Source organism: Phaenicophaeus curvirostris, chromosome 1 (genome assembly GCF_032191515.1).
Source record: "Phaenicophaeus curvirostris isolate KB17595 chromosome 1, BPBGC_Pcur_1.0, whole genome shotgun sequence".
NCBI classification, from domain to species: domain Eukaryota; kingdom Metazoa; phylum Chordata; class Aves; order Cuculiformes; family Cuculidae; genus Phaenicophaeus; species Phaenicophaeus curvirostris.
Genome location: NC_091392.1, coordinates 177,209,906 through 177,232,973, shown reverse-complemented (window position 1 = coordinate 177,232,973; position 23,068 = coordinate 177,209,906). Strand labels below are relative to the sequence as shown.

Genomic DNA, 23,068 nt, shown 5'->3' with positions numbered 1-23,068 from the left:
TCAAATAAGTCTACAAATCCCACCTAACACCAAATAACAGAGCACAAGATAAGCGTACATGTGTTTAAGTGAACATAAACCCCTTCAAAGCCCTCAGAATTTTACCAGACTAGGATGATTTATGGCATAGTGGAGCAATTCTGAACAAAATATTTGAAAAATAGAAAGTCATTGATCATTCAGGAATAAAATCTTTTCTGAATTTTGGAATAAATTCACTAATCAGAAGTGCTTGATTTTTCAGTATACTTTAGATATGCTTGAGGTAGATTCATGATCTTTTCCTTATATAAATGGATACTGAAATATCACTGGCTTCATTAAATTTAACTGCATATATAAACATCGTGCTAAATTTCAGCCTAGTGCTAATTCTCCATTAAAATCAGTGAAAAGTGGGCACAAAATACTACTAAATCAAAGTGCTGGAGCCGTAACGCTCATTTTGCATTTTTACAATATCCTACCTGGGGTCTGGATGAAAGATAATCAAGTCTGTAGAACATAAATAGATTTCTATTGTAACTTCAAGCAACTGTTAATAATGCAAGTCAATAACAAAGAGTTACTTATCTCTGTTCAGCTAGCAATGGACACTGTCGTCCCTATTCCTCTGAGAGTTTCTATATTCATGACAATTTTTCCTGTGAGGTACTGAATTTTTCTAGCTTGCCATCTCAGGGTCAGACCTACTAACTCCCAATGGGATATAATTAGAGATGGCCCAAAGAGCTTCAAAAGACATTGCAGATAATCCAGTCTGACAATATGCTGAGGAGGGCAGCAACACAGAAGCACAGGAGGTGGAGTTCAGAATATTTGGTGGGAAATTGCAGGTCAATTAAGCAGCTGGATGATGGCTTCAGATTTTAATGATTAACCAAAGTCATGACATGCCATAACTTCATGCTTTTCATGCAGTTCATGCATGAATATTTAGAAATAAACCTTTGATTTAGGTAGAATCTGTTTTATCTCAGTTTGGGTTTGTAAATGTTGAGAGATGACAACCTTAGATGAAATCCATCAGTATAGCAGGTGCTTGGCATATATGGAAATCAGTCTGCCTATGAAATATTAAACATATAGCCAGAACTTGAGTAGTAATAATTTAACAAGAAGACCTATATTCCTTTTTATCCTTTTGTATATATTAAAATTAATTTCAAACAAGGTAAACTGAATGCCACTGAATTCCTGTACCTTGCATATATGTCAGCATAAAAAAAATGTATTCCTTCTTATTCTTTCCTCTTCATTCTCCCCTATTTTTCATGCACCTCGTCTGCTTTTAACTGAGAACTAGAGAATAAATGATCTGAGCTGCAATCTGAAAAGCAGGTTTATCTGAGAAAAGTGGATGGATTTTTAGAATCAAGATTTCTTTTTGTAAACATATTTGGTGCCAAACAATAGCAAACAGCACAACATCAATGTATTTGTAATGTAATTCTGCCATCTGGACATTTTTCAGGATTCTGTCCCACGTTTGCAGGACTGATTAAATTAATGTTATTTTTTCTCTTCTATCACTCCTACTCATCCAAAGCAGCATCAGCAAAATCACCCAAATGTTTGCTTGTGAAGTATACTTTATCGGCAGCGGTAGCGGCCTGCTTATTTATTGTGTCTAAAAAAAGAAAATCCTTTGGACTAATGACATTGAACTTATGGGGGTTTTAGTCAACTTCCTCTATAAAACTGTGTCACAGTTTAATTTCATACCCACTGTGAGATCTCAAACAAATGGAAATAATGTCTTGTATCCATGGTAACAAATGAGATACACTTTACCTGATTTTGAGATGGAAATTGAATTAACTTGTCACTGCTGCATAGGTGATATTGCCTTCAATTTATTTCCATGTGAGAACACACGTACCCAGCAGATCACTTTTCGAATGGCTGTTTTTTCCAGGAGTGTTTAGTATTCGTTAACAAAGTCTGTTATCACAAGGAAGGATGTTTTAGTTGTAACTATTTTTACAATACATCACAGAACAGCTGTAAAAATTTCTTAAATCTTGTCTCTCTTTCAGAAATATTTTACCAGATTATAGGTTAGATATATTATATATATATATACACCAGACGATATTACATAATGTGTACCACACTGTAGATAATGCAGAAAATATCACCTAATAGTATTGATTAATGCTTGCCATTCTAAGACTCTGTTTTCGGTGTGTATATAATTTTCATCACTTGGGTTAGGCATATTCCATGTAGAGTAGCAAGCAGAATTCTTTTGAAAAATTCTCATCAAAATGTTTCAGCCATTTCAAGAACAAAGCATGAAAACTATGCTTTTCTTGTTTGTTGTCCACCAAAGAAAATTCCTGAGGAAATGCACTTGCCACCTTTATGCTTTGAAAGAAGGACTCAGAGTTTGACAGTGAGTTGCTATTGAATTAATGATGTGGTTTCCATACCCTTTATAAAATCTGCCTGAAATCAATAATGTTCTATGCCTTTGAAAAATGTCAGTTTGCCACCAAGGAGATGGCACTCATTAGCATATATCCAAGTAAATTTTAGATTTGTACTGATCATCCAGGGTTGTCCGTGTACCAGCTCCATAGCACAGCCATTAGTGCAATGTTTTATTCTTCAAGTTAGTCCTAAGACTGCAGAGTGCACTTCTTTTAGCATAACTCTGTAATTGAACAAGTTAGTTCCACCTTTTTGTCGGGCTTAACTGACCAAGGTATGGGGCCAAGCTTTCATAGCTGTACTGATTCCTCTACTGGTTCATTTGCCAACAGGCAAATGGTAATTCTGTATGATGCTTTATTACAACATGTAAATGTATGATAATATTCTTTCCTCTCACAACCTCCTGAGAATGATGGGCTGAATTTAAGTTCTTGCAGGCAAGAGTTTCACCCAGAAATCCCCATTTAAACCATGCTTCCACATATATTTTCTCCAGTAAGTGTACACAAGTGCCTACAGTTCTGCTATTGCAAATACTGGGATGTATCTGGGGCATTTAAGAGGCACCTCATTGCCCCGGTCCCCTAAAGGGACCAATTCATTAGCTGTGCTCAGGTTCACGCTCCTAACACACAGAGACAACACAAGCTCCCCTTCGTTGGCAGTGATGTATTAAAGCCTAGCCATGGGGTTATTGCGTGAGCAGGGATGTGCAGGGTTGCCTCTCCTAAAAGTAATGCTCGAGGTGGAAAGCAAGAACACTAGGAACAGTTGTGAGTGGTAGATATAAGGCAGACATAAAAGCCTAAAAGGAAGTTGTGGAGAGGAGGGTGCTGGCCTCTTGTGACAGGGGACAGAACAAGAGGGAATGGCCTCAAGCTCCGCCAGGGGAGGTTTAGGCTGAACATTAGGAAAAAAAAATTCATGGAAAGGGTCATTGGGCACTGGAACAGGCTGCCCAAGGAGGTGGTTGAGTCATCTTCCAGGGAGGTGTTTAAGGGATGGATGGACAAGGTGCTGAGGGGCATGGTTTAGTGATTGATAGGCATGTTTGGACTCAATGATCCAGTGGGTCTTTTCCAACCTGGAGATTCTATGATTCTGTGATTCTATAAAGGCTGATACACTGCTGCAGGTGCCTCTGACTGTTAACTCAGGATGTCTCAGCAGAAGATTGAACGTATCTGGCCTGTTGATGACCTACATGGGTGTCACTCTGATGCAGTGTGATGGAAGTCTTGTCTTGTTTTCTTTTTTCCACCCAAATAGTATCAATTTCATTCAAATAGCAATGCAGATTGCGAACTTGAGCACTCAGAAGCCAGTAATTGCCACAACTACAGGCTTTGTATTTTGCCTTGTATACCTCCGAGACCCTTCCCTGTTCAGTGCCACAGACAGAGTGCACAGTTAATCATTACCTATTCAATACCTTCCTGTCCTTGCTGTTCAATATGGAACTCAAGGTCTTGCTGCAAAGGCTTTCCTGTTCCTGATGTTTCCTACATACTGAGGACAAGCTTTTGCAGTTTACTAATGATTTAGCATGTAAAATAAATAGCATGCATATCTGATAATTGTACACCTTTTTTTTTAAAGGGCTGATTAATGCCACATGACTAGCAATCCTTTCAGTCTTTCGGTGTTTGTCCAGTAAAGGACAATTTGCTCTGTGATATGCATCACCATTGTGGTTGGGAAGATGAGACAAGCTGTTCATTGCCCCATTGAAGGAGGATTGCCAGGGTACATATTTAGTGATAAGGTATGTGGGGTGCACACAGTTTCCACAGTACAGTCACTGGGAGCCAGATTAGGATCCTTTTGTTGTAGTGAGATGGCACAAGGGTCATCTCAGCTTGTTAAACAGGATCGTAAGCATCTAATGTATAGTAATCATTTTGAGTAGAATATTCAGAGGTAGCTAGTGTTGGCTTCATTGTGCTTCTTTTGAAATTAATTGGATTTGTACCATTCCCTGCCACTATAATAGGGCTAATACATTTAATCATAGAATCATAGAATCATAGAATAACCAGGTTGGAAGAGACCCACCGGATCACCGAGTCCAACCATTCCTATCAAACACTAAACCATGCCCCTTAGCACCTCGTCCACCCATGCCTTAAACACCTCCAGGGAAGGTGACTCAACCACCTCCCTGGGCAGCCTGTTCCAGTGACCAATGACCCTTTCTGTGAAGAATTTTTTCCTAATGTCCAGCCTAAATCTCCCCTGGCGGAGCTTGAGGCCATTCCCTCTTGTCCTGTCCCCTGTCACTTGGGAGAAGAGGCCAGCTCCCTCCTCTCTACAACCTCCTTTCAGGTAGTTGTAGAGAACAATGAGGTCTCCCCTCAGCCTTCTCTTCTCCAGGCTAAACAACCCCAGCTCTCTCAGCCGCTCCTCATAAGACCTGTTCTCCAGCCCCCTCACCAGCTTTGTTGCTCTTCATTTTCACATATCCTCACTGAGTTAGCAGAATTTTTTTTTTTCTACAAGCAAAGATGACATTGCTCAGGACTATCCTCTTCTATCCTACATGAAAAGTAGTTTTTTCTCTTACAAGTAATGGAGTAACTGATGACTATTCCCATGGTCCCCTCTTTCAGTGGGCGCAAGGAAGAAAAGCAAGTTTCAGCCCAGGAGGTTTCAACATCTAGGACAGGATATCGTGAGGCTTTTTTTCCACATCACTTACCCAACCAGTCTGTGACCTCTTAAACTCCAATAAGCCTCAGATGGAATTAGGTCTGCAACTCTCAGATCCTTCACAAATGTTGTTAACTGCCGTGGCCGTTCCTTTCTCTCATACAAACTTCCCAAAATAATAGAAGTGACAGATACATATGCTGCTGGCTGAGAATTGCCAAATCTGGTGCTCTGTGAGCACCATGACCATTATAACAACCATTTACTTTTTAATATGTAGCTTCTAGTAACAGTTTAGCATTGAAATTAACATCATTGTTGAATAGATGGGGCACGTTATGACTGCATTTATTAATATAGCCTAAATGCAAAGGAGATTTGTAGTCTTTTTTTTACCCACCTACATCTATTAACCATATAACCCACTCAACGTACTTACACACAACTATAAACTGAATCTTCTCCAAGTGTATTATTAAAGAGAAGAGTAAATAAAAGAGATAAAAAACATTGCCCCTTCTATTTACATTTTATCTGCTGAATAAACAAATCAGAATAATTAGGTTGGAAATGTTTTCTATTACTACTCTTGCTGTATGAATTCCATTTAGATCTTCCTGTTATTCTAGAAAAGTGGCACTGGATTAGTAATGACAATATTGATCAACAGTGATAATTTTATTGGGGATGAATGCCAGATAAGTGTGAGGGACTGGATCCAGTGTTGTGGTTCTTTTCCAGGCCTGTCTTTTCTTCCCTCACCTAATGTTTGATATTTGGAAACTGTTTAAGAAACATGACTGCTCCAGGGACAGAGATAAATGTTCTCATAAGTATTGATTTTGTTCCCTTGTGCTTTTCAAGGCTCTGCACAGTACTGTTCACGTTCAAACTTCCAGAAAATACTTACTCCCTCTGATTATATTAAAAAAAAAAAGGAGCAGCTGGCTATTAAGTGCTAATTATTTACCAGATCTCAGACAAGCCAAATGGGTTCTCCTCTGTGTTTAGCAAACTTTCCTTATTGAAAGTAGTGTTTGTTTAATTTCCAACTTCTGCCACTACCTCTTCAACAATATTAGGAGAAGTGTAAATAAGGGCCCACAGATGCTTTAAACACCATATTCTCAATAGCTGTTCTAGTGGTAGGATACTGGAGGATAGCATCTTTTTGCCTGCTACCACTGATAAAGCTGAATTGAGATTGGCAGCAAGAATGAGCACTTCAGAGAGAAATAACCAGGTACACACATTTTATTTAAAATATGACAGAAATCAACTAGTATCTTCAGGAACATGCTTGTGTGCTGTAGTGGTAGTGAAGGATAGATCTCATAATTTTTACAGTTCAGTGATGTTACATGAATTCCTTAAAATATCATAAATACTAGCATTGTGTTGCTGATAACATAGTTTACAAATGTGTTTGATGCTATTATTACAAGGAACTCTGCTTCTACTACTAGGAATTTTGTTTTAATGGGAATTACACTGCATAAACTGATTCTCTTCCCTAATGTCATTCCTTTAATTAAAATGTGTCAGGTCTTCTTATTCTCTTTCCAAGTAAATAAAATATTACTTCTTGAATAGGAAATGAAATTTTGTAAAATCTAATTTCATTTGTTGAGAAAAAGCATGCTTTATCATGCTCATTTACAGTCCCATGACAGAAGAGACGAGATCATACAGTTCAAGTGCCATTGTCTGATGAGAAGGTATCTACAACCAATGGGTACAGGTGAAAGGCTGGAGAAGATGAGGTTGCTATGAATCATGTCTTCTTTTGACTGTGCTTCGCACCAGGTGTCAACTGGTTGCATTGTAGGACAGATTTGAGGGCGGAGGGAATATGATGTTCATCTGGGATCAGCCCTTTTCCTTTAATCAGGATCAGAGCAAACCGTAAGCCCACCTGTCCACTCACCTATTGCCAGTAAAGTCAAGGACTATGTAATATCATGTATTAATGATGATGTACAATGAATTTTGGTCAGACCTATCCCCTCCACAGGCTACCAGCAAAGTCAAAGACTTTGTGTTGTCTGCTGTGAAAGTCAGATCCCAGAGTGGAATCCCTGATGCTAGCACTAAGTATTTATTAGTAAATTGGGAGAGTTTCACTTCTGAGAGGAGGGATTTATTATGTAAGGTTCCTAATGACTTGGGTCTTGTCATTTGCTGGAAAAGGCCATAGCTGACTGAAGAGAACTTGCCTTTCTTGAGGAATACTTAAAAAATAATTGGGAAAGGAAAGCTGTAGACTGACTCTTAAGCCTTTTATTGCACCCTCCATGTTCTCCTTTCATCTGCTGTCCAAACCCTAACACTGCGTCTTCTAGGTGGTGTGGCTAAATCACTATGCCTCATAGAAAAAAAAAAAGAAATTGAGAGCTAATTATCTGATATCTATGAGGTATTCTTTAGAATCATAGAACATAACTCAGAAGGTACATCTGGAGGTCACACACACAATCCCTCTGCTCAAAGCAAGGGCAAGTCTGGAGTCGTGTTTAGTTTTGCTCAGGGCCTTGTCCAGCTATGTTCTCAGTACCTCCAAAGATGGGGATTCCACAGCTTGTCTGAGTCCTTGTTCAAGAGGTTAGTCACCCTCACTGCAGAATATTTTCTTTATATGTAATAAAAAAGTTCCTTGTTGATTACGTTTCTGCTCACCCTCAGCCCTTATCCAAGAAAAGCCTGAATCCAATTTCTCTGTGGCCTCCCTCTAGGTAATTTCAGTACGTCTTTGTCCATCAATTTGTTTTGTCATTTGGCATGTTTCTCTGGTTCACTTCTGCCTGCTCCTGCTTGGAGTGCTGTAGAGCTGTAGAACCTCTTTAGTCAATCTAATAGTAGGAGGAGGGGTGCATGGCAAACATTTCCCTAAGGAAGCAGCTGGACAGAATTTTAAGTAGTGCCACCATATGCACTCAACCATCAGGTTTGTGTCCAGCTCCCTGGTCCCCTCTGAGGTGGTTAACCTGTGGAGCTAATACGTTCAACATGGTCTTTGTCTCTGGCCAGAATGCCAGGGAAACTCACTTTGCCCAAGAAGCAGGAGCTGGGCTGTTGATCACGTGCAGCTTTTCCGGGCAGAGGGGATCAGGGCTTGGACTCTTTCAACATTTCAAATCATAGAACCATAGAAAAACTAGGTTGGAAGAGACCCACTGGATCATCGAATCCAACCATTCCTATCAATCACTAAACCATGCCTCTCAGCACCTCATCCATCTGTGCCTTAAACACCTCCAGTAAGGTAAACACCTCCAGTAAGGTGACGCAACTACCTCCCTGGGCAGCCTCTGCCAGTGCCCAATGACCTTTTCCGTGAAAATTTTTTTCCTAATGTCCAGCCTAAACCTCCCCTGGCAGAGCTTGAGGCCATTCCCTCTTGTCCTGTCCCCTGTCACTTGGGAGAAGAGGCCAGCACCCTCCTCTCCACAACCTCCTTTCAGGTAGTTGTAGAGAGCAATGAGGTCTCCCCTCAGCCTTCTCTTCTCCAGGCTAAACAACCCCAGCTCTCTCAGCCATTCCTCATAAGGCCTGTTCTCCAGCCCCTTCACGAGCTTCGTTGCTCCTCTCTGGACTCGCTCCAAAGCCTCAACATCCTTCTTGTGGTGAGGGGCCCAAATAACACCATCCATGTAGTTCCTATGACACAGGTGATCCCTAAGAGGTGGGAAAGATGAGAAACATTGCGCTACTGCACTGGGTTTCTTTTTATTCCCTTAAAAAAAAAAAAAGATCATGCTCTTTATTTTAGTAATAACTTGTAAAACATTAGGATGGCATGTATGTTGCTGTTACTGCTGCAACACGGGTAGCTTCCTTGAGGGGCTCATTTCTAAAGCTTCTTTGACTTGTCTTTCACATTCTCCTGTTTCCTTGGTGATTTGTCTGGCCTCATCAGCGCCTTGTTACTAATGCGTATTTACTCAGCTGGGAAGTCACTTTCTCATTATTCAAGCCTGCCATGTACTCATTTGTGATATAAAGTCTTGTCTGTCTTACAAAAGGAGAAAAGCTCCCCTCCAGATAGTTCATGGGAGTACTGGGAGAGGAAGTTGTATTTTTATTTTGCAACTGGTTATGTACCTGAGATTTCGTTTTGATTCATTATTTTTTTTCCTTCTATCTAAGGAGGATTCTGAAAAGAAGTATTTACCATCCTTCCCTTCTGTATTTGTGAACAGATTCTAAGAATTTTGAAACACTTACTTTCCTTGCTGATTTTTGTCCTTTTCCATTTGGCAAACTGTAACTTCTTTTTCCTTCCATAAAATAAAGTTGGAAAGGAGACAGCAAGGTTTTACTTGGAAAAAACAAAAATGCAAAAGAGAATGAAACCTCAGAAACTGCTAGCACAAGTGATTTTTTTTATTTTTAGGTGAGCTCTAAAATCCTTTCAATGCCTGTGATATCATGCGTTGTAGATGTTTGATTTTATTGTGGTTTAGGGGAAAGGGCTGCACTTTTGCTCAGGTGAGAACTGCTTCCCAGGGTTTCTGGTTAGTCTGCAAGCCTTTGTTTCATCATGAGTGTAAAGGTAACCTTGATTAGGATACAGCTTGCCTATTTAAGGCACCTAAGTTTTGCCTTCATTTTAGGTACCCAGTGCATCAGATCCCCCTGTGTTTCCTGTGTATATTCCCTAGAGGTAGGAAGTGGAGAATAGGATGCTGCTGCCAAACATTACACAGGTAGGAGAATTCAGTTTGTCTGAGTTCTTTAGATGTCTAAGATGGCCATTCAACTGAGTTGTCTCAGTTAGGCTGTGTAAAACCATCCCTCTTTGACTGATACACTCATTTCAGAAGAGTTTGCCACAGATCTTTTCTGGATACTCTGCAAATACTCCAGAAATGGGTGAGAGAGTCTGTGCCTTCTTCGTGTGGCTAAATGAGTTGGGTTTGCTGAAACTGCCCATACAACCTCTGATCCAAGTCAGTGCTCCCATCACAGAGGTGTTCTTTTGTCTGCTGTTCTTTACTTTCCTTTCTTTAAGGTCTTTGTAAACTTTTCATACTTCATTGCTGTAAAGAAAACCAGAACCAAAATAGCAGGGGCAGGACCGTTCAGGAGTATAACTGCTGAACTTGTGGCAAATGCTGTTTTTCCTTTTTTATTATTATGTCAGCCTTGCAGTATCTTAAGTGCAGCCTCAGGCCCTGTGGTCTGTTCTGATCTGCCTCCCTTTTCTTAGCATGCTAAGTTGATGGTTTCATGCTGGAAACCATGCTTTCCTTCTGAGACCCTTCTCTGTCCTGCTAGGCTCAGTGTGAGTCTATACTTCTAGATGTGTCCATAATTTATATTTAAATGTACATGTGTAACACTGCCTTTTGGGGAGAAGTGAGGAACTGTGGGCAGGAAGGAGGAGAAGACAAAGAAGGAATATTTCATGGCTGCACGGCAGTACACAACAACAAGCTATTGCTTTCCCTTCAGGGTTTCTCATATATTTCGAGGCACTGTGTGTTGTTAGCATTCTTGGCCACACTGGCACCACATTCTACACAGTCTGAGTAATTCAGCTGGCTTCAATAATGCCATCTATATTTAATGTTTCAGAAGCTGTGAAGATTGGTTTAAGATGATAATTTTCTGTCTGCATGTTTGAGATCTACGTAATATGGGCGGTACTGGACTGTCTCTGACGGAGATTCAGCATTGGAGTCAGGAATGTATGGAAAAAACAAAGCAAAACAAAGCACACGCACTTCACAGAATCACAGAATCACAGAATAACCAGGTTGGAAGAGACCCACCGGATCACCGAGTCCAACCGTTCCTACCAAACACTAAACCATATCCCTCAGCACCTCGTCCACCCGTGCCTTAAACACCTCCAGGGAAGGTGACTCAACCACCTCCCTGGGCAGCCCGTTCCAGTGCCCAATGACCCTTTCTGTAAAGAATTTTTTCCTAACGTCTAGCCTAAACCTCCGCCTCCTGGCGGAGCTTGAGGCCATTCCCTCTTGTCCTGTCCCCTGTCACTTGGGAGAAGAGGCCAGCTCCCTCCTCTCTACAACCTCCTTTCAGGTAGTTGTAGAGAGCAATGAGGTCTCCCCTCAGCCTCCTCTTCTCCAGGCTAAACAACCCCAGCTCTCTCAGCCGCTCCTCATAAGGCCTGTTCTCCAGCCCTTTCACCAGCTTGGTTGCTCTTCTCTGGACTCGCTCCAGAGCCTCAACATCCTTCTTGTGGTGAGGGGCCCAGAACTGAACACAGTATTCGAGGAGTGGTCTCACCAGTGCCGAGTACAGAGGGAGGATAACCTCCCTGGACCTGCTGGTCACGCCGTTTCTGATACAAGCCAAGATGCCATTGGCCTTCTTGGCCACCTGGGCACACTGCTGGCTTATGGTCAGTCGGCTGTCAACCAACACCCCCAGGTCCCTCTCCTCCAGGCAGCTTTCTAGACAGACTTCTCCCAGTCTGTAGCACTGCATAGGGTTGTTGTGCCCCAAGTGCAGGACCCGGCATTTGGCCTTGTTAAACCTCATGCCATTGGACTCTGCCCAGCGGTCCAGCCTGTTCACATCCCTTTGCAGAGCCTCCCTACCCTCCAGCAGATCGACACTTCCACCCAGCTTAGTGTCGTCCGCAAACTTGCTAAGGGTGCACTTGATGCCTTCATCCAGATCATTGATGAAGACATTGAACAGGGCTGGACCCAGCACTGAGCCCTGGGGAACTCCACATATAAAGAAGTTAGCTACCCACTTATGCACAGGGAGGATTTTGGTCCTTATGAATGAAGGAAGCTTAACACTGGAGAGTGGTATTTACCATTTCTATACAGAGCAGCTCCAGAACTGCTTCTGGAAACAGGCAATCTGTCTTGCTTTTTATTTTTTTGTCTAAAATGCATTGATTGATCCCTAGAGTGACGACCTGTAGGTTATTATTTTTGACCTTTCCTGTCTCCTCTCTGGAAATGCCAGAAAGAGAATATCAGTGGCATCTGGCGGTCTGATCTGGACCTACTACATGGCTTCATCTCTCAGGGTCAGCCTGGGAGCCATGCTGACAAATGATTGTGGTTGCATGTAGACCAGCTGAGCATCCAGACTGGTGGTGGTGGAGCTCTAGGCTGTGCAGGTGTCTTTCTCCAGGACCCTCAGAGCTGTGATGAGCACCATGAGATGCTTTTATGCTTCCTGACACTGGGATTTTGGCTCAGTAAAAGGATCCTCGTATAACTTGCAGGGGACCCCAACAAACTCAAAAAAATTGCACATTGAGGACCATTGGAACACAACAGAAGAATGAGCCAGGTATTTCCTGGCTGTGTAACCAATAAAGTCATTCCTTTGCCTGAGGAAACTGGGGAACTGCTGCCTGAATGCCATTGCTGTGCCACAAAGTTGGCGACCTAAAGGAAATGGTCAGAGAGGTGAGATAAGACTGAAGAAAGGGACACCTTGATAGCAGGGTAGCAAATGCTGCATGGGTAGATGGACAGGGGAGAAGCATTGCCCAAAACAGTGAATGAGATGGTAAAGCAGTATGGGATCAGACAGCACAAAAATTAAAGCCAAGAACATATTTTTTTTCTAATTGATTGTGATGTATAATTGCAAACAACCTGAAGGGCAGAAGAGCTGTCTAAATGATCAGTTTTTAATAGTCATATTTATGGGAAAACCAAAATATTTTAAATAAATAAATACCATCATCTTGGCTTACAAGCTTTATGGGCAGGCTGTCTGTTAATAAGCAGGCATGACAGCAGTCCCTGTTATGAGAGTTGCTTCATTCCTACCAGTATAAGATCCCGTCCCCATTTGCTTCAAATTTTGCTAAACATCATGTATTTGTGATGAAATTTTTCAGGCTGCTCATCTGTCTTAGGCTGATATTTTTTTCAGTCAAAGCTATTTCTTCATTTTCCAAAATGAGAATAGAAGGGAAAAAATACTGTGTTTGGCAGGTATAACTCCTTGTTACAGCTTCCCAGTGGCAGCATCAACCATTCAGAAAAAAGAAATCTCAGATCCTGACCCATGCAAAATGGGCAGGTTCTGCAACTTTTATAGATAAATAGGAGGGAGAGTAAAAGAAAGAAGGTTAAAACCCCCAGGAAATGGCTACAAGGTTTTAACAATTCTGGCATATCTGGGAGTTGAATGGGAAGGTCCCAGTTCTGTGAATGAAAAACCTTATCTGTGAGTGGGAATGTGATACCTTAGTTACAGATACTCTATTTTCCACCCCTGTGAAAGTAAGACCCCTTGGCTGTCTTTGAAAATATGAACCTATGCACATATGGTGGAAATGTAATAATTTCAGCCTGTAAGTGAAATTTGATTTCCCATTTATAACAGTCATTCATTAGTGAAAAAGTTTTCCAGGGGCAGAGATGGACTGACACCTCCCTTGGTTGGACTCGATGATCGGTGGGTCTCTTCCAACCTGGTTACTCTATGATTCTATGATTCTATGATTCCAGATGGGAGTTTCTATTGTACAGAAGGACAGGCTCTCAGGTTTCCCCCAAAAGTTGAGTAAAATCTCTGAATCAGGGTAAGGGTGCAGTCTGGATGGTGGTGATGTTCTCCTTGGATATGCATGGCTATTCACTTCCTTCAGAGTCTGTGAAGCAAACAAGATCTGTTGTGTAGGTCTTGTCTTGCACGAGAGTAGGACAAGAGCACTTGTAGCACTGCACGGAGACAATGATAATAATCAAATCCCATGCTTCAGAGTTTCAGTTGATTACCTAGAGATGCAACAGGTGGATTCCCTCCCTCAGCACATAATTGTCTTGATACATTCCTGTCTTTGTGTGAGAATCATTTCATTCATTTTCACTCCTCCCTTTGAATCATCAGAGGCTGGCCACACTTGTGAGACATAACTGCTCAGAGAAGACTCTGTGATGAGGGACAAAGACTCCTCTCTTTTAACAATGCTTGCTTTGTTCAGGTGTCATTTCTGTGTCTAATGCTGAATGTCTGTCAGAGAAAGTTCAGTACCACCCATGTTGCAAGGACAAACAGGTGGCATCTGGGAAGGAGAGGACATTTCACTAGCCCCTGCTAGGTGACACGTCCTCTTACCAAACCTCAGTTGACTCAGCTAATGACCCTTGGAAGGGCTTAATGCTATCTTTCTGGTGTCTTGTACACTCTGCTTCTCTTCTGAGGATTGGAGTCCCTTCTTTCTAAATTGCATAGACAGCTAGGGCTATCTTGGGTAAAGTTTAATGGTCTGTAATAATTGGAGATTACATGACATGATCGAATGGTCCTTTCTGGGCTAAAAACTCATGAAATGTCTGGAAGGCTGTAACTGTGCTATGGACCTGCATGGGTATCAGTACGTATCATGAGTATCACTATTCACAAATTTAGTGTATCTCCTGAAAATGTGGGGAGTAGTACCCAACAGGCAAGATAAACACAGGCCCAAGCTGCCAATCCATCTCTGGTCAGGAAATGCCAGAAACAGAGCTTTCCACACAGAAGTTCGTCAAGAAAGAGCCTCAGTGGAACAGACCTTGTTATTTCATGTAAAATCTTGACATTTGAAATGCTCTTGTGCTCTGGCAGACTAAGTACGCATACCTGAATGTCTTTTGAAGGCTTCCAGGGAGCAGTCCAGGCAGCAAGATCCATCCAAAAGCTAACCCATCTGGACTGTAGAGTGTGTGTTATAATCAGATATATGCCCACATGTATTTTTACCTCGGTGCCTGAATTAATCCATCAAACTGATGTTCACTTACAACAGAAATATACTACCAATAACTCTGTCAGTCCCTGAAATATCATGTTTCCAAGCAGCTCTGACAACAATACTAGCTCCAAGTCCTTTGATCCCTCAGACTTCCAGAGTGGTGGAACAAGGCCAGGAACTATTTCTAGGTTTGCTCTGTAACTTACTAAGATGCTGAAACATCAGTTTGACTCTTATGCACAAGCACAAACATAAACTAAGCCTTAAATAGGTGGTTAGATCAGAAACACAAGTTAGTAAAAGAATTAGTCATTCAAGTAGTCCTTAAAAAGGAGCAAGCTTACAAGCAATAGTTTGCCCCAGCAAATTAGAGTTGCCTTTCTTGATCCCTAAGGGTAAGAACCATAAGCTCCTTTATAATCTCGTGTTTGTCTCCTCTTGCTCTTCAGCAGTGCCTAACATTCATCACATGAATACAAAAATATATAATCGTTTCAGAATTAATTAAATCTACTGACCTGCTCTTGACAGTCACCATAAATACATGCAGAACTTAAAGCCAGCTAGGACCAGGGAATGTGGGCTTTTAAAGATGTGCCTACACCCCAGAACTCTCTTCAAAAAAATAGGTATTGGTCACAGCTTTTTGCCTTGACAGTTGAGATCAGCAGTTTTCCTGGCTGATATATTGATTGTTGGGTGCCAGTCTTCCTGATCTAATAATATATCACATCACAGGGGAAAAAGGGAAAGCTTTTGTCTTCTTGGCAACTTGATATGAAAGCTTTCCAGAATATTGCTTTGCATAGAACGAAAATGGCTGCGGGCCAATGACTAATTATATTAAAGGGCTGTGCTTTTAAATTATTTATGTACCATAGTGTTTACCCTAGCATTATTAAAACCACCACATATACTTCTACAAATAAGATTTTGGTTCAGATGAATGTGACAGTCACTCTGTGGGTGATATACTATACCAGGAGTTTCTACTTTAATGTAACAAATACCTTAACACACATTAACAGATGCATTACTTGTGGAGCACTGCTGCAGAAGGACATGCAGATGAAAATAATTTACCTCTGGCCCATTTAGATAGAGCAGATTATGCAAGAACAGTAAATGTAGGAGAAGCCTGCAAAAGCACTCCTTGAAATGAGGATTTGTCAAACTGAGGTTTTAAAACAGTTTTGGATCCAGACAGTACTAACCAGAATTTTTTTTTGTTTGTGCAGCAATTGCTGAGCATACAAGAAGAATTAAATAACAAAAAATCTGAATTGGAGCAAGCCAAGGAAGAGCAAACACATACACAAGCTATGCTTAAAGTTCTGCAGGAACAGGTGAGTTCTTCTGGTGGGAGAAAAAAAAATCTGGCTGAGGCATGCTGGGACAGAGGACTCATGGTTTCACCTCCAAAATCCATAGGAGTCTGGCCACAAACTATACTGTGAGCAAGACATGACCTTATGTGGTCTGCGTGTCTGCTCTGATTAGCATTTGTGAACACAGCTGAGGCTAACACAGAGATTGAGAAAACAGAGAGAAGAGAGACACTTACTATTTGCTATCCAATACTGAATTTCATGTCTTGAGTAGCCTTTCCTCTTATGTTATTCTATATAGATATCAGTGAGTTTTCACTCTGAATTAAAAAAAATGTCAGGAGGATTAAATATACCAGAAAAGTAAACATATTTGAAACAAAACAGCTTTTCTTTTAAGACTAGTATTGAAGAAAAAGAGCTTGGCTCTTCTATGTTGTTCATGAAGTTATGAGATACAAAAACCTATAAAATAATGGCATTTTAAAAGTAGTTATCAATTATTTAAGCAGTGAGAAGCAAAACTTTGTAAATCTGGTTGTCATAGCCTCCTTTGGACCAAGCTGTTCCATGACACTGAGAAGTGTATTTGACAGTATTGTTTTATCAGCATGGTAGGATGGATTGTTACACACAAAAAAAAAAAAAATCAGGTTCTTAATCTGTAAATCTGGAGATGAAACAGTGCATTGTCTGCAAGCATAGTGTGCACAAATACATATTGTCTGGATAAACCGTATGGCTTGGACACACTGAAATCATAAATCCCCACCTGTGCTACACAGGCACAGTCTCTGCTTTGAGACCTTATTTATATTCTTTCAGTAGAAACTTTGAGGTAAATTGTTCAGTGACTTGGTTAAGTGTTTGCAGTTTAAAGACTGTGGGATCTCAATTGCTTAGATGGCAGAAGTTCAAAATGCTGATGATTCTTATGCTCAAGATTTTTCAGCGTGTATGTCTGGATGTGTCTGCAGACGAATTTATACATTTGATGTTCATATTGGGGAAAATAAATTATATTTATTTCAGATTTTTTTAATACTTCTTACGGAAGCTGTGACTTTGTTCCACATTTAACATTTTTCTTATCATATCTGGTGACAAATATATTCTAGAAACTAATAATTTAGAATCTGGAAAAAAAATAAAGATTTTCTGATCAGATATATATTCTTAGCACTTATGGTTACAAAGATAACCTTCTATATGAGATCTTATGCAAGACTGTTACACGAAACACCATGGAGAAGAATGGATTTGGTAACAACAAAATCTTTAAAAACACAGACTCCACCAAATCTCTTGAGTTAATTGCATCTCATTTACATTTTTACATGGCATTCGAGATAAAACATTGTAAAATACTTAAAAAAAAAAGAAGAAATGTCATGAAGTTATTTTATATCTTAGTAGCAATTAAATGCTGTGAAAATGTATAGGAAGATTTTAAGATGTAGTGTGAAGCCCCAGTAGGGACCACCAGGGCAGACTTTTGAATCTCCACGGACTCGCACTAATTGCAAATCAAACGCGTGCTCATGCTAGGCAGACAGACGAAACAGTAACTGGCATAAAGGTAGGATGGATCTACATTTCTGTTGAGAATTAGCTCTGAAACATGCCTAAGACCAAGACTGTAAGTAGCCAGAATCCCTAAGGAGCACTGTGCGGCCAGTGTGCTTCTCCAATAACCCTGAACCAGTTCCAAAACTTTCCAGAATAGCAGAAGCCCTCGCAGTAATGACCCTCACTTTCCAAAGCTTGCAGCGTTCCTTTACAAGCGCCACAGCTCATCTGTGCGTTTTATCCACAATGGGTATTAAAAATCATCTGGTTGAGTCAAGTAAATACAAATATTTTGTTCAAAAATAAACAGCACCAGGCTCCTGCCTTGATTTTATGGCTTGTATTTGTGATACAATTGATAAAATTTGCTTTTTCATCTCAAGCTGGCAGAGGGATCCCTCTCTGCCTTATCCCAGGCATGCTTGCATGGGGAGGTCCAGCTGAGTCTGAGCACATCTGCTGGCTCAGCACATCTCACACTGATCCAGTTGCGGCAACCCAGCCACATCCAGGCTGGGATGTCCTGCTGGGAAAGGTCCTATTTACTTGTGCTTCATATTCCATTACTGTAGCCCAAAGGATTTTGGGTCAGATCTGGCCCTTGTCCACCAGCTCTAGTTGTCGGAGGGATTCACGCCCACTGATTTGAGTCAGACCTACCCCACCATGGCGTTAGACATATCAGAGACTTCTAACTCCTCAAACCATCTTCTTTCCTTTCAGGAAGGCTTTTGGTTGTTAATAGCACCAGTTGAGTGTGTTGCCTCAGCATACTTTCTGCTGGTAACATCACACTTGCTACTGACATGCAATGAAGCCTGCTCAGGGCTTAAGACAAGCCCTGTTTTTTTCCAATATTATATGTTTTTCTGAGATTCCTATTCCAACATTTCACTATTTAGGATATAGGTGAAGAATATAATTTAAATTTTAATTTAGAAATAAGCAATATTGAGAAAAAAGGGACTTTACCCCTTTAGCCTGTGGGAATGCAGCTGCACATTTTCTGCCCATAAGTTTTCCACCATTACCTCCATCAGTTCACTTTCACTAGTGCAGATGTGGACACTAGCACCTTCTTGCCTGAGCTCAAGCATCCTCCTGTCTGCATTAGAGGTTAATTAACTGGTGGAGTGGTGCCAGGGCAGTGATGGTGGGAAAAAAAAGGTGGGTTGAAAGCCTGCCAGGCAAACGTAGGCTAGAAGCTAAGCCAATTCCTTTCTCAAATTCATGTTTGGCTGATGGGGGAAGCGGTCTCTTACCAGCAGAACACATGCAGAGCATTGCCCAAGAAGCTGGCAATTGCCGAGGGGTGATGGTACTTTATCAACCTGGAAAATGAAAGGTGAAAGGTTTGTAATCAACAGCATTCCTTGAGCACTCAGGACACGGCATTAGCTTGCGGAACAGTTTTACATACCCGAGCATGCTCTCCTGACCTCATATTCAGATGAGTAATTCAAGTGAACTCAATAGGACAGCTCATGTGAGGTGAATTTCTATAATGGTGAATTGACAGGATCAGGAAACCACTCTCTTGGTCACACCATGATGCAGAAATACCTAACTTTTTGGTGTTTGGCTGGAAGCAGCCATCTCCACCCATGCCTACCACCCATCCTCACAGGGAGGTGGTTTTGCAGAATGGTTACTTTTTCAGTGCAGGGAAAACATTGGAAGTACATTACCCTGCTGTCAATATAAATTGCAGAGTTTTTGAGGGTATTGAAAGATGAGCAGCAATGAATTGAACCAGGACACCTGATAAGTTTGCAGTCCCCAGCTATCCTTTGTACTGCTTTATCAGAGATTGCTGCCCCCTTACCTCTCTCTCAGGACCAGCTTAGTGGCTTGAGAAGCAGTTCCTGGACTGGTGTAGTTTACAGCTCAGAATAATAAGATACACAGAGACCATGGCCTGCTTACCTTAATTGTCAGATTGGCTGTTCAGTTGCTGCTTCCTTACAGCAAGAAGATGTTGGAGGTAACCTAAGCAACCTAGGGTGTTAGTCAGCCAACGATTTTGAGTCAGATACCTAATTGAAATATAATTGTGTTCCATTTTGACTGAATTTTAGAACAGTTGTCATTCAGGATCACAGCTGTGTCATCAACAGTTACATCAGCCTCAGCTTCCTTTGCAAAAAAACAAGGAGTGCAGAGAAAAGTTCTTCCCCCACCCTAGATATCTGCTCTGAAAAGTTACGATAAAGACATGACTCTTCAGAGATTTACTTAAAGATTAAATGGTTCTAAGCACTTAATTTAAGTGTACAAATCTCCACAGCTTAAAGGCTCAGGAGAGCTACAGTGTCTCCTTTCTGTGTTTGCTCAATCACAGGAAGAACAGCTGCGTATTTCACTGTGGCTGAAGACATGCTGGGACAGTCCTTAAATCTCTTGGGAATGATTTTTACAATCTCCAATGTAATCCTGGGTTTTTCTTAAAAAGCTAACTCAGGAAGAAAAAAAAAGTTTTGGTTCAGATCATATACCTGGAACTGGAAATGTATCCTCAGTTCTTCCTGCCACTGGTTACATAAGAGCTGTTCTTCTCTTCACCTCCTTTTCTGTCATATCCAGGAGCCATGTCAGTTATTTGGATGCTTCCTCAGGAAGGAAATATACAGTAGTATTTTGGCATCTCAAACAGTTTAAAATATATCATTCAAAAGTAATGATTAGCAAAACACTATTTAGCTAGTGGCAACTTGCAAATATTGTAAAGTTTAAATTAATAGCAACAAGAATGGAAAATGAAATCGTTCATTATTCTTGAGAGCCAATTCTGTACAGACTTTATGCCTTGAAACTACTTTCTAATCTAATTATTTAAAAATAATGACCCAGTCTTATTATTTTCCTTTCTTTTTTTTTTTGCCAACTTATCAAGCCTTAAGTATGTTAGTTTCAAAATGGTTTGAGCAAAAACTCATTAGAATTATATGCTCCATCTGTTTTTCTCATCGGAAGCTTTATAAAATGCTTCTTCAAATAAATCAAAGATAACTGTGTGAAAAACTCAAGTAATGTGCTTGTTTTGTTCTGTTTTGTTTTTGTTTACTCTTTGCAGTTAAAAAGTGCCAAGGAGTTAGCAGAAATCAATGGGCATGATGAATCTCAGGCAAATGTAGGTACAGCTATCTATGTACAGATTTTATAAATATACATGCATATGGTGTCAAATTTACTATTTATGTCTTAAAGCTGATAGAATGGCTGGATGAAGTGCCTGGGTTGGTTTTGTTTGTTTTTTTTTCCTGAAGCCACAGGTTCAAATCCCAGCAAACTTCATTTCAAGGTAGATAAATTGGGTTCCATGCAATTTACTTTGTAGGATTTATTTGGATGAGGCTTTAAAAACCAGTGTCCTACTTGCTGTATGTGGGTGTTAAAGATACCATGGAAACCAATGCAAGAGAAATGCCTTAGTGTCCGGTCCAGGATTACTCAAGCTACAGAGTTATACTGTTTGTCTCTGTGGATGCCACCTTGCAGCTGAGCAATCCTGGCCTTATTTTAGTTCTGAGTGAAGTGATTCATATACACATGTATAATTTGAAAACAGTTAATTTGCACAAGAGGACTAAATTAATTCGTTGAGTCATTATTTTGTCCAAAATTGTTAAAGGACTTGTTAAGGTCATGTTTTCTAAAACTTGCTGCCAAAAAAATACTTCTGCTATTCCCTAACTAATTACTGCAGTCAAAAAAAAAAACCCAATTTGGATGAGTGGAGAAAGAAAAGAAGGAAAATTTCCTGCTATGTTTGTCGTACAAACCATGCAGCTTTTCATTTTGTCATGAACATCTGAAAATTAAAACTGATTACATACAACCTTTCTCCTAGACAAGAGAACTAGCAACAGTCTGAACACTAATATATTTTAGCATCTATTTTAGTCAATGTGTTGTCTAATGGCACAGCAAGGAGAGCAGGTTTATTTTAAACCTGAATGGAAGACTCAAATATTGTACAGTGCTTTGTGATAAGGAAATGTCCTCTGTTCTTTAATTCTTTCCTGAATCTCATTCGTTGTGGACTGCTTCCGCAGTGAAGTCGATAGAGCCTCATAGCTCTCAGTATTTGGACAGGAGACATTCAATATTGTCTGATAGCTCCAACAAATCTGCAATTGCAGTCTGTCTGCACAGCATCTCATTGCCCCTTTAGAAGATTCTGTTTGCAAACCAAAATAAACATATTAATCCACACATGATCTTGAAATGCTGACATTCGCTACCCTAAAACTTTTCTTTGTACAACAGCTGGTTGCGGGTTTCCTAAATGTATTTAGAAATGTAAGGCTTAGGAACTTTTAGGACCTTGTTTCCTCTAAAAAATATGGATGAAGCTATGTTTTGCAAGATGGAAATGTTTTAAAGGAAAACTACCTAAACGCTTCAACTTGTATCATTCTGGCTCATATGTAACTAGATAAAACACAAAAGGCTGAAATTTTTATTTTTATGTAATATAAATGTTGGAATAGAATTAAAATGAAATATTTCAATTGTGTAAACTCCATTTCAGTACATCATTCTCAAATATCTAAACCAAAATATTTCATGGTAAATCTAAACCAAATATTTCATGGTAAATGAAATGGTAAATTTTTCAAAACATAATGCTTTGTTCCAGCTTGTAATTGCGGGAATTCTTTAAATGTCTGAATTTTCCATAGGATAGAAATTCTATTTTCTGCTCTTCTTTGCCATGAGCTCTTCCCATGGTGAGCTTATAGCAATATTAGACTCCTAAGAAAAGAAGTCAATACCTAAATTAATGGTGAAGAGGGAAACCAGGCAGCTACAATTATTGAGTCACGGTTGCAGCCATGCATTCAACAATTATCCCACCATGAAATCAGAGAAGGCATAGCAGCACAAATGAAAATAGAGAAATAGAGGGAAGGACTGGATGCTAAAGCATTTTCTGCAGTAATGAACTTTGTAAAATCAGAGTTGAGGTACCTTTTAAACAATTGTCATTTATATTATATGTGTAGTACTCAGGTGTTGTGCCTTGCAGGTTGTCTCTCCACATCTATTCTCAGCAGACTCCATGGTTCTTGCCCTTGGCCATTGTGCAAATCTAGGATGATCAAAGAGAAAAAGGCTTGGTAGCTCCTACTTGGTTGTTAGTGAACTGTGATGCATATAATGGGATTAGGACATATTTGTTACAGTTGACAGGTTGAATTCAGAAAATGAAATACCTTTACATGCAGAGCAGTAGTGGGAGGTGTTGGCAAGGAAAAATGGCAACGTATGTCTATGCACTAAACACACAATCTAATCTTCACACTATGGCATATTTAGATTACTTACTTTGCAGAAAATCAGGCTCCTAGAAAGGACTGTAGAAACTCCAGGCACACCACATACACATCAA

General features: G+C 40.3%; 1 protein-coding gene across 7 annotated transcripts in view; it reads left to right on the top strand.

The window, feature by feature from the left end:
• ENOX1 (ecto-NOX disulfide-thiol exchanger 1) overlaps positions 1-23,068 on the top strand; it is a 297,335-nt gene that overhangs the window by 255,509 nt on the left and 18,758 nt on the right. For 6 of the 7 annotated variants that reach the window (XM_069880861.1, XM_069880902.1, XM_069880840.1 and 3 more), the window contains 2 exons: positions 16,015-16,122; positions 20,747-20,803. In XM_069880861.1, the coding sequence (XP_069736962.1) occupies positions 16,015-16,122; positions 20,747-20,803 (165 nt within the window). The remainder of the gene's footprint in view (positions 1-16,014; positions 16,123-20,746; positions 20,804-23,068) is intronic. The other variant, XM_069880891.1, reaches the window with a different exon arrangement.